At 44.0% G+C, this 18,975-nt stretch overlaps 1 protein-coding gene across 1 annotated transcript; it reads right to left on the bottom strand.

Moving 5' to 3' along the window:
- Positions 1-10,126: 10,126 nt before the first annotated feature.
- Positions 10,127-12,507, bottom strand: LOC125553545 (cyclin-D5-1-like). The gene is made up of 5 exons (XM_048717314.1): positions 12,041-12,507; positions 11,855-11,941; positions 11,432-11,747; positions 11,222-11,355; positions 10,127-11,130 (listed from the first exon to the last, which is right to left on the bottom strand). The coding sequence occupies exons 1-5, from the start codon at positions 12,320-12,322 to the stop codon at positions 10,936-10,938; spliced, it is 1,014 nt and encodes a 337-aa protein (XP_048573271.1). The 5' UTR covers positions 12,323-12,507; the 3' UTR covers positions 10,127-10,935.
- Positions 12,508-18,975: the final 6,468 nt, after the last annotated feature.

Below are 18,975 nucleotides of genomic sequence, written 5' to 3'. Positions count from 1 at the left end.
TGAAGAACAGGAGGTGGCGGCGGCTTCGTATCATAAAACACGATGAAACTTCCTCTCCTATTTTTTTCTCGGGAAATAGGAATTTATAGTATCCAGATTAGGGTCAGGGGAGCCTCGTGGGGCCCACTACCCACCAGGGTGCGCTAGAGGGGGTGGCTGATACGTCTCCAATGTATCTATAATTTACGGAGTAATCATGCCATGTTTGCAATAATTTTATATGGTTTTGGTATGATTTTCTTAGAACTAACCCGGACTGATGCTGTTTTCAGCAGAACTACCGTGGTGTCGTTTTTTTGTGCAGAAATATAAGTTCTCAGAGTGGGCTAAAAATTTACGGTGATTTTTTATGGACCAAAAGAGACCCCCGAAGCACCGGAGCTAGACCAGAAGAGTCCCGACGAGTCCACAAGCCAGGGGCGCGCCCTAAGGGCTTGTGGGCCCCTCGGGCACCCTTCTGACTTGTTTCCAACGCCAAAAATTCTTATAAATATAGAAACCTCCGAAAGAACCCTAGATCGGAAGTTCCGCCGCTGCAAGCCTCTGTAGACATGAAAAACCAATCGGGAGCCCGTTCCGGCACCCTGCCGAAGGGGGAAATCATCACCGGAGGCCGTATTCATCATCCTGGCGGTCTCCATGACGAGGAGGGAGTAGTTCACCCTCGGGGCTGAGGGTATCTACCAGTAGCTATGTTCTTGATCTCTCTCTCTCTCTCGTGTTCTTGATTTGGCATGATCTTGATGTACCGCGAGCTTTGTTACTATAGTCGAATCATATGGTGTTTCTCCCCCTCTACCTTCTTGTGATGAATTGAGTCTTGCTCTTTGAGGTTTCATTATGTTGGATTGAGTATTGGATTTGAGAACACTTCATGTATGTCTTGTGATGGTTATCTGTGGTGGCAATGGGATGTTCTATTGATTCACTTGATGTATGTTTTGGCGGTCAACTCGCGAATTCCTGAGGTGACATTGGGGTAATCTATGCATAGGGGCTCATGCACGCTTTCGTCCTACGTTCTTCGATAGAAACTTTGGAGTGATTCTTTGTGGCACATTGAGGGATTGCCAGATGATTTAATTATGTTATCATTGTTGAGACTTTGCACTAGTGAAAGTATGAACCCCAAGCCTTGTTTTCAAGCATTAAAATATCGTTTTTCCTCACTTTTTCTACTAGTTACCTTGCTATTTTTATATTTTCAGATTACAAAAACTTATATCTACCATCCATATTACACTTGTATCACCATCTCTTCGCCGAACTAGTGCACCTATACAATTTTCCATTGTATTGGGTGTGTTGGGGACACATGAGACTCTTTGCTATTTGGTTGCGGGGTTGTTTGAGAGATACCATCTTCATCCTATGCCTCCCATGGATTGAGAAACCTTAGGTCATCCACTTGAGGGAAAATTGCTACTGTCCTACAAAACTCCGCGCTTGGAGGGCTAACACGAGTCTACAAAAAGAAGGTTGTGTAGTAGACGGTAGACATCAAGCTCTTTTCTGGCGCCGTTGCCGGGGAGGTGAGTGCTTGAAGGTATATCTTTAGATCTTGCAATTGAATCTTTTAGTTTCTTGTTTTATCACTAGTTTAGTTAATAAAAAAAACTACAAAAAATGGAATTGAGGTTGCCTGATATGCTTCATCTTTTTAATGTCTTTCGTGAAAATGATGGAAAGGAAAATTGTGCTCAAGTGTTAGAAGAAGAAGTCAATAAAATGTTTGGCTCTAAATCTTTGAATGATAAACATGATTGCAATGTTGTTAGTGTGCTTGCTGTGAATATTCATGATACTAATGATGATTGCACCAGTCATGATAAAGAAGTTTCTTATAAGAATGTCAATTTTTGTGGAGTGAATAGAGTTTGTGAAGACATGCCTTATAGGGATGATAGATTTTGTAAGAAGCATAAACATGATGAAACCAATCGGTGGCTTAAGGTGATAGATAAATTTGCTACAAAATTATGCTCTCTTCATCCCATTACTTGTGAACTTTGTAATAGAGTTGGTCATCTTAATTTCCAATGCACACTTTTTCATGATCGAATCGTGGCTAAAAACAGCAATAAATTTATCACCCTTGAACTTTATAATGAAATTTGTTTATTTTGGGGGTGTGAATAATTGTCACATAAAAATAGTTGGTTTGAAGCATCCATATTCACCGACCATGTTGAAACTACTCTTAAAGAAATATATGTGTTTTGCATGGTAAATTGCAAGGAAAATGCTTATATTGCCAACTATAGAAAGATGGGAAAAACAATAGAATATAAAAGTACTAATGATGTGAAACATGTTACGAGAATGAGCTCCCTATGCAACCAATCTCATCAATAAGGAGCTCCAAAAAGTTGTTTAAACCCACACATGATGTGGACAAGAAAAAGAAAAGACGGAGAAGCAAAGGTAAAAAGGTATCACTCCCAAATGATGTTGCTCCCACTATTGTTATTCTTCATGAGAATGAACCAAAAATAAATGTGGAAGATGATATACTTGATGATGATATTGATTCTTTGTCTTATGGTACAATGTTCGAAGAAACTATTGAGGATGATTTTGTTATGCCTATTACTCATTGTGATGATTATAATTGGGAAAATAATGATACCTCTAATAATCTTGAAAATCTTTTGGCACCAACTTAGAAAATTGTGATGATAATAATTGCTATACTATTGGTGCTATTCATACTATTAATGCTGAGAGTGAATATGCTTATGATATGCAAAGCCACAAGCTTGGGGATGCTATGTTTGATGACAATGACATGTTTGAGAATTTATTTTCTGCAATTAATGTTTGTCCCAAGCTTGTGGATGCTATGCTTGACGAAGATTATATTTTTAGTACCCCAAGTTTTGATGTGCAAATTTATTATGATGATAGCATGCCTCCTATTTATGATGATTGCAATATTTATGAAAGTGAGTTTGGAAGAGTGTAAACTTTAGATAATAATTATCCCACTATTTTGAGGGGTTTGAATTTTATTATAATGGTAAAAGTGGATTTGGAGAGGTCATGACTTTATTTAGTAATGAGTCCACTATCTTGGAAGAGGTTTCAATTGATTTTGATGAGAACAAAGTTGCTACTTATGATGATTATTGTGATGACACTTATGTTATAAAAAGTAGTGATGATTATATTTATAAAACTTGTCATAATTATGATTACCTTTTTTCTGAACATTACTCTTTTAATGTGGAAACAATTTATAGTATTCGAGTTTCTTATGATACTCCCACTATTCCGAATGAGAAGAATTTTGCTTATGTGGAGAGTAGTAAAATTTCTATACTTGTGCATCATAAAAATAATGCTTTATGTGATGGTTATATTGTTGAATTCATTCATGATGCCACTGAAAATTATTATGATAGAGGAACATACGCTTTTATATATTGCAATAATATTGAGTTTCCTCTCTATGTGATGAAAATCTTGAAGTTTTGCTTGTTTTGCCTTCCTATGCTAGTTGATTCTTGTTCCCATAATTTGTTTTCTCACAAAATCCCTATGCATAGGAAGTGGGTTAGGCTTAAATGTGCTAGTCATATGCTTCATGATGCTCTCTTTGTGTTTCAATTCTTATCTTTTATGTGAGCATCATTGAAATCATCATGCCTAGCTAGAAAGGCATTAAAGAAAAGCGCTTGTTGGGGGACAACCCAACATTTACCCCTACTGTTTTTGTGAGTACACATGATTAAGATACTGGTGTAATCATTTTTATAGCTTTTGTTTCAATAAAGTGCCAAGTAAAGCCTTTGGGTAGTGAGGGTGATAGTTGACTTGATATTGTGCAAAAACAGAAACATTTGCTTCCAGTAACAGAATTATTTAAATTCACTAGAGCGTGATAAAATTCTGAATTACACATGATTGATATGCAAATTGCCTATGTTTTCCTAATTTTTCAGAATGTTTGGAGTTACAGAAGTATACGAAGTTTCCAGATTGCTACAAACAGTTCTGTTTTTGACATATTCTATTTTCGTTGTATTGTTTGCTTATTTTGATGAATCTATGGGTATTATCGGAGTGTATGAACCATGGAGAAGTTGGAATACATTAGATATAACACCAATGTAAATTTAGAATGAGTTCACAACAGTACCAAAGTGGTGATTTACTTTATTATACTAACGGAGCTTACGCGTTTTCTGTTGAGTTTTGTGTGATTGAAGTTTTCAAGTTTTGGGTGAGATACGGATACAAGGAGAATAAGGAGTGTGAATACCCTAATCTTGGGGATGCCCAAGGCACCCCAAGATAATTCAATGAATACCCAAGCAACTAAGCTTGGGGATGCCCAGGAAGGTATCCCCTCTTTCATCTCCAACATTATCGGTAACCTCACTTGGAGCTATATTTTTATTCGTCACATGATATGAGTTTTGCTTGGTGCGTCATTTTATTTTATTAGTATTTTCTTACTATTATTTAGAGTAATGTTTTTCATCTTTTAGTTCAATAAAAAGGTCAAGTATAGCCTTTACCATGCTTATTATATGTTGTTGTTTTGAAAACAGAAAGATTTCTATCATTGTCTGAATATTCGTGAATACTCAGAACATGATAAAATCTTGAAATTTTTACACAATGAGTAACAACAAATTGTGTACAGTGGGGTAATTTTTCAGAATTTTTGGAGTTAGGGAAGTATGATTCCTCTTGCATACTTTACAGACTGTTCTGTTTAGACAGATTGCTGTTATGTTTGCATTGTTTGCTTATGTTTGCTCGTTCAATGATTATATTTGAGGATAGGAGTATTATATATGCAGAGGCATTTTGTATGCAATGTCAAATTATAATTTTAGTGATTTTCTACAGTAGAGAATGATAAGGTTTTGCATTGATTTATACTAACTTATCTCACGAGTTCTTGTTGAGTTTTGTGTGGATGAAGTAGGGTAACCGTGATATAAAAGGAATTAAGGAGACACGAGAGCTCAAGCTTGGGGATGCCCAAGGCATCCCAAAATAATATTTCAAGAAGTCTCAAGCATGTAAGCTTGGGGATGCCCTGGTTGGCATCCCGCCTTTCTTCTTCAACAATGTCGGTCAGTTTTGGTTGAGCCTAAGTTTTTGCTTCTTCACATGATATGTGCTATCCTTAGAATGTCATTTTATTTTATTTTGCTTGCTGTTTGAATAAAATATTAAGATCTAAAATTTTAAATGAGAGAGAGTCCTCACATAGCTACATAATTATTTGACTACTCATTGATCTTCACTCATATCTTTTTGGAGTAGTTTGTCATTTACTCTCATGCTTCACTTATATATTTTTGAGAGTCTTATAAATAGTAATGGTAACATGCATGTGTTATAAAATTTGTCTCAATATGATGGGTATTCAAGAGGGATATAATAAAAACTTTCATTTAAGAGCATTGAATAATATGAGAAGTTTGATTCCTTGCATTTTTTTGAGATATAAAGATGGTGATATTAGAGTCATGCTAGTGAGTAATTGTGGATTGGTAAAAATACGTGTGTTAAGGTTTGTGATTCCCGAAGCATGCACGTATGGTGAACCGTTATGTGATGAAGTCGGAGCATGATTTATTTTTTGATTGTCTTCCTTATGAGTGGCGGTCGGGGACGAGCGATGGTCTTTTCCTACCAATCTACCCCCTAGGAGCATGCGTGTAGTACTTTGTTTCAATGGCTAATAAATTTTTGCAATAATTATGTGAGTTCTTTATGACTAATGTTGAGTCCATGGATTATACGCCCTCTCACCCTTCCGCCATTGCTAGCCTCTAGTATCGCACAACTTTCGCAGGTGCATTAAACCCACCATATACCCTTCCTCAAAACAGCCACCATACCTACCTATTATGGCATTTCCATAGCCATTCCGAGATATATTGCCATGCAACTTCCATCGTTCCATTTTGTTATGACACATACCATCATTATCATATTGCTTTGCATGATCATATAGTCGACATAGTATTTGTGGCTTGGCCACCGCTCATATTTTTTTATACATGTCACACTTGATCATTGCACTCCAGGTACACCGCCAGAGGCATTCATATAGAATCATATTTTGTTCTAGTATCGAGTTGTAATTCTTGAGTTGTAAGTAAATAAAAGTGTGATGACCATCATTATTAGAGCATTGTCCCATGTGAGGAAAGGATGATGGAAGCTATGATTCCCTCACAAGTTGGGATGAGTCTCCGGACTTTATAAAAAATAAAAGAGGTCAAAGAAGCCCACAAAAAATAAAAGAGGCCAAAGAAGCCCACCAAAAAATGAGAGAAAAAGAAAGAAGGGACAATGTTAATATCCTTTTACCACACTTGTGCTTCATCGTAGCACCATGTTCTTCATGATAGAGAGTCTCCTTATTTATCACTTTCATATACTAGTGGGAATTTTTCATTATAGAACTTGGCTTGTATATTCCAATGATGGGCTTCCTCAAATTGCCCTAGGTCTTCGTGAGCAAGCAATTGGATGCACACCCACTTAGTTTCTTTTTGAGATTTCATAAACTTATAGCTCTAGTGCATCTATTGCATGGCAATCCCTACTCACTTGCATCGATATCAATTGATGGGCATCTCCATGGCCCATTAATTTTCCTAGCTGATGTGAGACTTTCTCCTTTTAGTCTTCTCCTCACAACCTCTATCATACTCTATTCCACCTATAGTGCTATATCCATGGCTCACGCTCATGTATTGCGTGAAAATTGAAAAATCTTGAGAACATTAAAAGTATGAAACAATTGGTTAGCTTGTCTTCGGGGTTGTGCATGATGAAATACTTTGTGTGATGAAGATAGAGCAGAGCTAGACTATATGAGTTTGTAGGGATAACTTTCTTTGGCCATGATACTTTGAGAAGACATGATTGCTTTATTAGTATGCTTGAAGTATTATTGTTTTTATGTCAATATTAAACTTCTGTTTTGAATCTCATGGATCTGAACATTCATGCCACAATAAAGAAGATTACATTGATAAATATGCTAGGTAGCATCCACACTTCATAAATTCTTTCTTTTATCATTTACCTACTCAAGGACGAGCGGGAATTAAGCTTGCTTATGCTGATACGTCTCCAAAGTATCTATAATTTATGAAGTATTCATGCCATGTTTGCCACAATTTTATATGGTTTTGCTATGATTTTATTAGAACTAACCCGGACTGACGCTGTTTTCAGCAAAACTACCGTGGTGTCATTTTTTGTGCAGAAATAAAAGTTCTCAGAATGGGCTGAAAATTTATGGTGTTTTTATGGACCAAAACAGACCCCTGAAGTACCGGAGCTGGACCGGAAGAGTCCCGAGGAGTCCACAAGTAAGGGGTGCGCCCTACACCCAGAGCGTGCCTTGAGGGATTGTGGGCCCCTTGGGCACCCTGCTGACTTGTTTCCGACGCCACAAATTCTTATAAATATAGAAACCTCTGGAAAGAAACCTAGATCGGAAGTTCCGCTGCCGCAAGCCTATGTAGACAAGAAAAACCAATCGGGAGCCCGTTCCGACACCGTGCCGGAGCGGGAAATCATCACCGGAGGCCATCTTCATCATCCCGGCGGTCTCCATGACGAGGAGGGAGTAGTTCACCCTCGGGGCTGAGGGTATGTACCAGTAGCTATGTGCTTGATCTCTCTCTCTCTCTCTCGTGTTCTTGATTTGGCACGATCTTGATGTACCGTGAGCTTTGTTACTATAGTTGAATCATATGGTGTTTCTCCCCCTCTACCTTCTTGTGATGAATTGAGTCTTGCTCTCTGAGGTTTCGTTATGTTGGATTGAGTATTGGATTTGAGAACACTTGATGTATATATGTCTTGCGATGGGATATCTGTGTTGACAATGGGATGTTCTATTGATTCACTTGATGTATGTTTTGGTACTCAACTCGCGGATCCTCGAGGTGACATTGGGGTAATCTATGCATAGGGGTTGATGCATGTTTTCGTCCCACGTTCTCCGATAGAAACTTTGGAGTGATTCTTTGTCTCATGTTGAGGGATTTCCATATAATTTAATTATGTTATCATTGTTGAGAGACTTTGCACTAGTGAAAGTATGAACCCTAGGCCTTGTTTCCAAGCATTGCAATACCGTTTTTGCTCACTTTTGCCACTAGTTACCTTGCTATTTTTATATTTTCATATTACAAAAACCTATATCTACTATCCATATTACATTTGTATCATCACTATCTCTTTGCCGAACTAGTGGACCTATACAATTTACCATTGTATTGGGTGTGTTGGGGACACAAGAGACTCTTTGTTATTTGGTTGCAGGGTTGTTTGAGAGAGACCATCTTCATCATACGCCTCCTACGGATTGATAAACTTTAGGTCATCCACTTGAGAGAAAATTGCTAGTCCTAGAAAACTCTCCGCTTGGAGGCCCAACACGAGTCTACAAGAAGAAGGTTGTGCAGTAGACATTAGTGGCGCGCCCTGGTGCCTAGTGGGCAGCAGGCCCCCCACCAGTGGGTGTTTGCTCCAGTATTTTATTTTGTTCCAAAATGAATCTCCAAAAAGTTTTGTCCAATTCCGGGAACTTCTATTTCTGCACAAAAACAACACCATGGTAGTTCTGCTGAAAACAACGTCTGTTCGGGTTAGTTTCATTGAAATCATGCCAATTAGAGTTCAAAACAAGAGCAAAAGTGTTTGGAAAAGTAGATACGATGGATACGTATCAACTCCCCCAAGTTTAACTCATTGCTTGTCCTTAAGCAATTCAGTTGACAAACTTAAAGTGACAAAGAAAAACTTTGACGAAATCTTTTGTTCCTGTATCCATATATATGCTTAAATAATACCCAGGTATTCACCAAAGATTATAACTAACCATGCAAATGACAACTCTTATTAATTATATTCACTCATATCAATGGCATAATATACTAGCGAGCAATAATAAAAAATTTGATGATGATGGGGCAGAGAGTACAAATTGATCTACATCGAGATCATATGAGTATTGTGTAAGCTCTAAACCTTGCAAAGGTGAATGTGTATGCCTCTATGGACTAAACCCACGACTTATATAGACGCCAAGGGTACCTAGGGTTTACAATGCCGGTTACAATGGAGGGATAAACATGCCAACTATTAAAATATGCTTGAAGTATACGCCAAGCCTCCTAGAGATCTTCATCTTGATTACACCGAGTGCCAGGGCCAACATGGCTCATTCATCAGTCTTCGGTGGGTCCTCGGCCCGGCCCATAGCTGGCGGACCGATGTGGCAAACACCTCCTAATTCAGGACACTAACACTTGGCATGTAGGGATGGCAATGTTGGGGCTTTAGTTTTGATAATGATACCAAGCTATGGGTTCTTGAGCTTTGGGTTGTGAAAACCCTATGTGTGGTCTTTATTTGGTTGAACCAAGAAATGCCGACCTCCATACGACACTTGAACCTTCTATCTAGGTTGAGAGTTTCTAATTTATCCTTCAGTGATTGAAATCGAAAACAACGACATGTGAAGGTTCTTCTCCAAATGTGAGGGCTCAAGACCGCTTCCCCATGGTGATACCCACCGCAGCAACGGAACTTGGTCACTGTGTTTTTTTTTCAATAATAATTTGGTCGTGTGCATCCTCGACGTCTCTATTGGTTCATCCGTCGTATTGTTATAAAATGTTGATATAAGGAAATTGCTAATGGAGCTCGAGCTCCATGGAGCCTGGAATTTCAAATTTTCAAAAATCAAATCTTGGTAATTTAAAAAATTCTGAAAATATTACACCTCTAGGTATGTTTTCCACATCTGTGTAAAGTTTCATGGTGAAATACATTATGATGTGAGCTATAGAAAAAAATCATGTATTTTAGCACATGTATCATTCACTAAAAAGTCCATGATTTTGTTATTTTTGTGTAGATCACATAACAACGCATTTCATAATGAAAACTTACACACTTGTAGACACCATCGCTACGTGCATGTGTATTTTTCCATATTTTTTCAAAACTTTGAAATGTGATTTTTGAACTGCTCGAAATTTCAGGTTCCGTGTCGTCGATACATCCTTGTTGTCTTAAAAAACGGAGGGTATACAAGATGTAGAGCTACGCACATACGAACAAAGAGAGAGGCGAAGAATTGCATGCGTGGATTATTCTCGTACCAGCCATCTTTCCAAAACGAACAGGGATTACAAAAGCCAGTTCAGTAAGCAGTACGTAGCCGAATGAACCGCTAAAAACCACATGCAAGTGCAGCGCTGCTCTGCGAGCAGCCTCCACCACCACCACCACCACCACCACTGGTACATGTGTGCGCGCCCACTTTGAGCAGGGGTGGGGAAGGAAGCAAAAGGCCTAGCCCGCCTTTGAACCAAATCAGAATTTTCAAGGAGCAATGGACCATGGTACTTGCTTTGCTTGCAACTTGCAACAACAACAGCACCGCCCACCACCACCGTTCTACATCCTCCATATGAATTCAGAGATATTTATTCTCTACGCCTACACTACACCAGCCAGCTGCCGCCGCCGCCGCCGCTGCCGCCTCCCGGGAAGTGGAGTGGAATCCGACGTGCAACTTTGCAGCCGGCCAGCCAAGCTTTCCCTCCGATCCTGCGCCGCTTTACGCTCTCCTCTCCGTAGGAAAGCTCGGGCATCATCGAGCTCGCCACCTTCTTGATTATTTTTTTGTTCTTTTCCTTCTTCTTGTCTCCACTCGATGGCACGCGGGAATCAAACCAATCCAATCCGGCCGCACTGCCAATAACCGGTTGTTTGGCGGTGCGCCGATCATCAAAGAACTAAAAAAATCTAGAGAAATGGGAAGGAAATCGTGGGTGAAAACGGCCGGAGTTGCAACTGCTGCGACGACCAACTAATGGATGAAGCTCCGGCCGCGCGGCTGGACACCTAGGGAAAAACAAGCGCGGGCTTGGATCACCGGTGGACGGCCGGCAGCTCCAGCCTCACCCTCTTGTTGTTGTTCATCGCCGCCGCGACGGAGAAGGAGGCGGCGTCCAGGCGCGCGTATGTACTGTCGGCGTCGCCCCGGTCGGACGCCGATCTCTTGGCCGCCTTGCTCGGCGACGACGGATCGCGCAGCATCATGGTGTAGCAGGCATATACATCCTCCTGCGCACAACAACATCGGCCGTCAGGCGAACTGGTTTGACGACCCACTGGAAGGAGCTTTGAGTATGGTGGACGAGGACGAGCAAGTCACCTTCTCGAGGAGGCAGGTCGGGGAGAGGCTGCTGATCTTGGATTCCAGTGGCTCCCTCGTGAGCGTGCCGTGGGTGGCCGCCAAGACGGCGACGGCGGCCACGGTGGACGGCCGGTGGTCGAGCACGCTCGCCACTGCAAGAACAGAGCACGGTCAGTTGATACAAGCAGAGCACGGTCCATGGATCGATGTGGTTGTCAAGTAACCAACCTTCGGCGGCGGAGAAGATGAGGGCGGCGGCCTTGACGGCGATGAGGCCGCCGCCACCTCCGCGGCCGCCGCCGTTGAATCGCCGGAGCCTGGAGGAGAGGCAGGGGAGGTAGTCGAAGGGCGTGACCGCGCCCATCCGCCAGTCGAGCGTGGAGAGCACGAGCATCTCCATGCGGCGGATGGAGTCGCAGCTGAAATCGTAGTCGTCGTCAGCGCGGAACTCCGACAGCGCCGGCGCCTGGCACTCATCCATCTTCGCCGCCAGCGACACGCACGCGATGGCCAACAGCCGCGCCGCCCACGGCATCACCGACCTCTGCACGCACGCACGCACACGAACCAAAGAATCAGTGACCGGTCTCCGTGTGGTTCAAGAAACAGAGGAAGCTAAGTGGGATCAATGGATGGCGATTGTGGACGTACGTCGACGCATCGCCGGAGGGAGAAGCGGTCGAAGTAGGCAATCGCCACGTACGCCGTGCGGTGGGAGAACCCGAAGTGCCCGCGCGTCTGCAATGGCGCCGGCGAGAGATGTCAGGGGCTCTGTTCCACCATCAAAAAACCAACGGATGCAGATATATAGACGCGTCTGTTGGATCGATGGTTCACCTCAAGGATCCACCGGACGGTGTCGCACCGCGCGCACTGGAACCAGTCCTCGGACGCCATGGAAGGCGACGGATCGACGGAGCAGAAGCTGCTCTCCTTGGACACCAGGTGGTCCAAGTACCCCTCCTCGTCTTCCTCCTCGCCGCCGTTATCGTCGCCGGCACTGTACACCAGCAGCAGCTTGCCGGCGTCGTCGTCGGCGAGGCCGTCGCCGAGGTCGGCGCCGTCCTCTTGGCACATGAGAGAGAAGCAGCACCCGGCCGCGTAGTCCTCGGCTTCCATTCTCGATCCGCTCCGTGCTTCCGTTATGTACACTCCGCCGGACGGTAGCACTGGTGGGCTTTGTCAAAGTACCATGAGGGTTAGGATCCGGACGGGGAAAGGCCGCCGGAGCTGGCAGTGGGAGTGGAGAAGGGGGGAGAAGGCAGGGCGAGGTGGCCGCGCCTCAAGCGGTCAAGCCGCTGCCCTCTATTTAAGTGGCTCTCGCAGGCTCGCCACACTGCACTGCGGCACGCACGACGCTCTTCTGATATTTCTGAATTTTCTCCCTCTTTTGAATGACCTTAAGCCTTCTTGTTTGGTCAAGATGCATTCCTCAAGATTCGAGCAAATTCATAATGTCACCGTGACTAGCCTGCACTTTCCCGGTAGGTGCAGATTCGGTGCTGCAAAACCGGGCTTGCTACGGAAATTAAATGTCGCGCACATTCTTTTTTTAACACAGTTGCTCGTAAATACGCATATATATATATATATATATATATATTTACCCCTATGAACGCACGGCGCATCCTACCTCTGTGGACACCTCCAACGGACTGAGATTGATGAAGTCACCATTGACGTCTCGTAGTCAAGGAGGACATCTTCTCCTACTAAACGTGCATCGTCGGAAATTCTGAAATTAATTGAATGTCATACACATTCGAATCCTATGGAATTTCGTTCGTCTGATTGCGTCACACGAAAAACAAAGAATTGTTTCTCCATATGGCCTCTTCGATTCATAGGTTTTTTTATAGGAGATATGGGTAGCTTTCTGGTGTTTAATCAGGTGGGTGGATGTAAGGCCCTTCTGAATGCTTCATCGTGGACAAGTGCTAAGCATGTCACATAAGCAAAAAAATGACATGACACAACAATTAGGCTGGTCATAGTGGGAAGTAACTTATACTAGTGTCATGCATATGACATTAGTCTAAATTACTACCTCCATAGTGCAAAATAATATAGTGATAGTGTCATAGATTGCTTCATTTATTAGCTCATAGACTCATTTTGCCACTGGAAGCACTATGTTACGGTAACATATTATGTTAACACAAACACCTCTTTTCTCATTAAATACTTGCCACATAAGTAAAATTGTTTTGGGTGTGTTAAGTTATTACCTAAGTTACCCCCACTATGGCTAGCCTTAAGAAGGAGAGAGAGAGAGAGCACTTTGATGACCCCAAGAAGAACCAGTGCCAAACATGTGAACCTAGGCAGATCACTTAAATGAAAGAAGTTGGCCGATGCATGAAAAAAGTTTAGGTGGTAAATCATTAAATAAATTGAGATTAACAACAACAAAAATTAAGCACCCATGCATTGAGAAATTGAGTTTTTTAAGTACATTGAGAAATTGAGTCGTTAAGCTATTTAATGCACTTAGCACCTCATCTAAGCACCTTTGCATTGAAAGTGGTCTAAAAGACTCGGGAGTTATAAATTAGGTGGACGTGCAGCGTCATTTAGACGCATGTATGTTTAACTGTACGGTGGTGGGGGTTTTTTTCACCCTCTCTTCTTTAATATATGATACTCACACTCGTGTGTATCGGAGAGAAAAGGCTTTCTAGGTTTTCCAAAATTAGGGGATTGAAGAAAATACATCATTAGGGTGGCATGTCCTCTTGGATCCTGCATGATTATAAAACAACAAGAATTTGGATCAAATATTGTAATGCCATAGAAAAAACAAAGGAATTGTAAACAGAAATTTGAGTGTATGAAAATTTTCTCCTAAATAGAGTGCAAAACAATCCGTATAGAGGATATTTATGACCTGCAAGGGCACATGGCTATTGCAATTCACGGTAAAGAGAGTATGTTGATCCTACATGGAGCGGTGGTTGCACTGATAGCTACCAACCCCGCAGCTACGTCGTCATTTACGTGGCTACATTCACACCCAGAGCATTATCTGAAAACAGTCTATTAATTCTAAACCCAATTTCACCAAGTTGGAATATAAGGAAGACAATTCTTACTACCAAGAAAGACTCAAATGGATTTGTGAGTCCGGTTCATATTGGGACTGAGGGAGTCCTGGATTAGGGGGTGTTTGGATAGCCGAACTATACCTTCAGCCGGACTCCTGGACTATGAAGATACAAGATTGAAGACTCCGTCCCGTGTCCGGAAGGGACTTTCCTTGGCGTGGAAGGCAAGCTTGGCGATACGGATGTTCCGATCTCCTACCGTTGTAACCGACTCTATGTAACCCTAACCCTATCCGGTGTCTATATAAACGGGAGGGTTTTAGTCCGTAGAACAACATACACATCAACAATCATACCATAGGCTAGCTTCTAGGGTTAACCTCTCTGATCTCGTGGTAGATCAACTCTTGTAATACCCATACCATCAATATTAATCAAGCAGGACGTAGGGTTTTACCTCCATCGAGAGGGCCCGAACCTGGGTAAAACTTCGTGTCCGCTGCCTCCTGTTACCATCCGGCCTAGACGCACAGTTCGGGACCCCCTACCCGAGATCCGCCGGTTTTGACACCGACATTGGTGCTTTCATTGAGAGTTCCTCTGTGTCGTCGCCATCAGGAAGGATGCCTCGCCCCGTCTTTAAAGACGGCACCGTTGCTAAGGGAGCTTTGGATGTCGGCCAAACCCTCCGGCTAGGTGGTTTTCTTATGACCACCTGTTCAGCTTCTACGCCGACGATGACCTCTCGAGCCATCGAAAACAATCTTCATGTCAACTCGGAACTTGCCGAGCAGTTAGATCCAATAGAGCTTTCCTCCATAAACGAGCTCTTGGATCGCTTCGCCGCCCTGGGAGTCGCTACGGATTACGACCAGATTGGGCCTAAAACCGATCTGAGAAAGATTAACTCTCCCCAAGCCACCCACCACGTTGCCATGGTAGAGGGACAGTGCGGCGACCCTTCATCTATCCTAAGGACTCGCTACGTCCGGATTCCCGATCCCTCCAAGCTGGATGTCCGTGGAGGGGAGGATATCACTCAAGACCTGAACCTAGAATCAGGCAACGGACTGGATTCATTGGATGACATCTAGGAATCCAAATTTTCGAGTTCGAAAATTCCTCGGCCTGTGAGCCTCAGAAGGGGTAAGGCTTCGGATTTAATTGCACCCACCCATCCGAACATTAGCGATCTATCCCAAATCAGGCAAGAGCCCAACGAAATAGTACATCATTACTGGGCCAGATTCCTCCTGGTTATGCACAGGATAAAGGGTTGTTGCAAGGAAGACGCAATTCTATCCTTCTGCAATAATTGCACGGACAAGGGAATACTCAACGCCATAAGTCGCCGTGATATTACATGCTTCGTTGACTTAGCATCCATAGTACGAAAGTACTGTGCGATAGAAAGCGCCCGGAAAACCGAAACAAAATTTTGGGACAATCCGGCCCTTAATGCAAGCCCAGTCCGAAACAAAAGGGTGCATCATCGCCAGACACCCGGGTCAAACACCAAAAAGCAAAAACCCTCTACAGGGCATGGAACCATACTGGAAGGATGGCTTAATGGACCCTGTAAAATTCATAGCACAAAGGACGCCACACCAACTCACAGCCTTAGAGCATGTTGGATACTCCGGCAGGTGGCCAAGATCGGCGAGAACCTCCTAATCCCGGAGATCACAGAAAGCCACCCCAGAGACACCAATACGGTACTAACAGTCTTCGAGACCTTCGCATCAAATAATATGCGAAAAAGGACACTCCGCAGCCTTGCCGAAGTCTACCAAGTAGCAACAGTGAACCCGTGGAGTGACACGGCCATTACCTTCAACGCCAGTGATGAACCTAAATTCCGAACAGCCCGAGCACCAGCCGCATTGGTCCTCAGTCCAATAGTGGACGGCTTTCGTCTCACCAAGATACTCATGGACGGCGGCAGCGGATTGAACCTCATCTATGAGGAAACCCTCCAAAAAATGGATATAGACTGGAACCGCATCACGCGAAGCAGCACAACCTTTAGAGGAATAATCCCCAGTCGGGAAGCGCGCTGTACAGGAAAAATCACACTAGATGTGGTGTTCGGCACGCCAGACAATTACAGGTCCGAAGAAGTCACGTTCCACGTGGCCCCATTCAGCAGTGGTTATCACGCTTTGCTAGGGCGGGAAGCATTCACAATCTTCCAAGCAATACCCCATTACGGGTACATGAAGCTCAAGATGCCCGGGCCTAACGGGATCATCACTCTCGCTAGTGATCCGGATGTAGCACTCCGCGCCAAAAACAAGACAGCCGCACTGGCCCTCGAGGCACTATCCGAAGCCCTAGCAGCCGAGGAACTGACTGCGTTGCGCTCTACCGTGAATAGGGACGACGTGGTACTCGACAAAAGATCCAAGTCCACCTCCTTTAAACCAGCGGACGAAATAGTCAAATTCCAAGTCCATCCAACGGACCCCAACAAAACAGCTTCCATCGGGGCACAGTTAAACCCTGATGTCGACGCCGCATTGCGAGAGTTCCTACGGGAGAACTGGGACATTTTCGCCTGGCATCCTTCAGACATGCCAGGAATCCCACGCAGGCTGGCCGAGCACAGCTTAAATATCCAAACAGGATTCAAACCTGTCAAACAGGCTCTTCGGCGTTTTTCCGAACCTAAGAGACAGGCTATGGGAGAGGAGCTAGCAAAGCTATTGGAGGCCGGATTCATCAGAGATATAAAACATCCGGACTGGCTAGCAAACCTGGTGATGGTACCAAAGAAGGACAAATCCTGGCGCCTGTGTGTCGATTTTAAAGACCTCAACAAGGCTTGCCCAAAGGATCCCTTCCCTCTCCCCCGCATTGATCAAATTATCGATGCCACCGCAGGACACGATTCGTTGTGTTTCCTCGACGCATATTCTGACTACCATGAAATCAAGATGGCAGAATCAGACCAAGCCGCAACGGCATTTATCACACCATACAGGCCATTCTGCTTCAACACGATGCCCTTCGGGATCAAAAACGCCGGCGCAACATATCAGCGCATGATTCAGACATGTCTGGCAAGCCAGATTGGTAAAACAGTGGAGGCATACGTAGATGATGTGGTCGTCAAAACAAGACATGTTGAATCTCTAGTAGACGACTTGAGACTCACATTTGATAATCTCCGAACATACGACATCAAGCTCAACCCGGAAAAATGCGTTTTCGGCGTCCCAGCCGGAAAGCTCTTGGGCTTCATTGTATCCAGTAGAGGAATTGAAGCAAATCCAGCCAAGATCCGAGCTCTGTCGCAATTGGATATCCCAAAGGACCTCAAACAAATACAAAAGTTAACCGGATGTGTGGCGGCTCTAAGCCGCTTTATCTCCCGCCTGGGAGAAAAGGCCCTCCCCCTTTACCGCCTCCTTCGGCGCACCGAACACTTCAAATGGACGGACGTAGCCACGGCCGGACTCGACGAAATAAACGCCATACTGGCAACAAACCCAGTCCTGGTCGCGCCAAACACCAGCGAACCAATGCTATTGTACATCGCAGCAACACATCAGGTTGTAAGCGCAGTGCTCGTCGTCGAATGAGAAGCGGACGGACACAAATTCCCCCTTCAAAGGCCTGTCTATTACGTGTCCACTATCCTCACTCCCTGCAAATCACGGTACCCGCATTATCAAAAGATTGCGTACGCGATATTCATGGCATCCCGGAAGCTACGACACTACTTCCAAGAGTGTTCAATAACAGTCGCCTCGGAAGTACCACTTAATGACATTATTAACAACCGTGACGCAACGGGCTGGATCGCGAAATGGGCCATCGAGCTCCTCCCGTTCGACATAACTTATAAGCCACGACGAGCCATCAAGTCACAAGTTTTGGCCGATTTCGTCGCAGAATGGACGGAGGCCGAACTCCCTAAAGAGTACGGCACATATTCAAATTGAATCATGCATTTCGACGGCTCCAAGATGTTGGCCGGACTGGGGGATGGTGTCGTTTTGACGTCCCCCACAGGAGACACAGTTCAATACGTACTACAGATTATGTACACAGACTCCAACAATGCAGCCGAATATGAGGCCCTTTTACATGGTCTCCGGATGGCAGTATCCATGGGCATTCAACGCCTAGAGGTGCGCGGGGACTCGAACCTCCCAATATCCCAAATAAATGGAGACTTCGACGCCAAAGATCCAAAGATGGAAGCTTACCGTAACGCCGTCCTAAAAATGTCAGCTCGGTTCGAAGGGCTTGAATTTCACCACATAGCCCGGGAAAATAATTAGGCGGCAGATGTCCTGGCACGCATCGGCGCAAAACGCGATGTAGTCCCCCCCAACATCTTCTTGGAAAGGCTGTTCAAGCCATCCGTAGTATGGGAAGGGGAGTCGCACAACAACAGCCCGGACCCAACCGCACTGCCCGACATCGAACATTCTGACACAATCGGCGGCTCTGCCAATGAAATAACACCCTCATCCCACGTAATAATGGTCGTCATCGCCCCGTGGACAAAACCATTCCTCGCCTACCTTACTAGGCAGGAACTCCCCGAGGACCAAAATGAGGCACGCTGCATAGTGCGGTGATCCAAAGCCTACAAAGTCCATGAAGGAGAGCTTTATAAGAAAAGCACTACCGGAGTCCTTCAAAGGTGCATCTCCGAAGAGGAAGGGCGGAACCTCCTGGCTGAAATTCATGCCTGACTCGGTGGTCATCACACTG

This window comes from Triticum urartu, chromosome 4, assembly GCF_003073215.2.
Source record: "Triticum urartu cultivar G1812 chromosome 4, Tu2.1, whole genome shotgun sequence".
In the NCBI taxonomy this organism is placed as follows: Eukaryota; Viridiplantae; Streptophyta; class Magnoliopsida; order Poales; family Poaceae; genus Triticum; species Triticum urartu.
The sequence above is the reverse complement of the archived record's forward strand: the minus strand, read 5'-3'. Positions and strand labels throughout refer to the sequence as shown.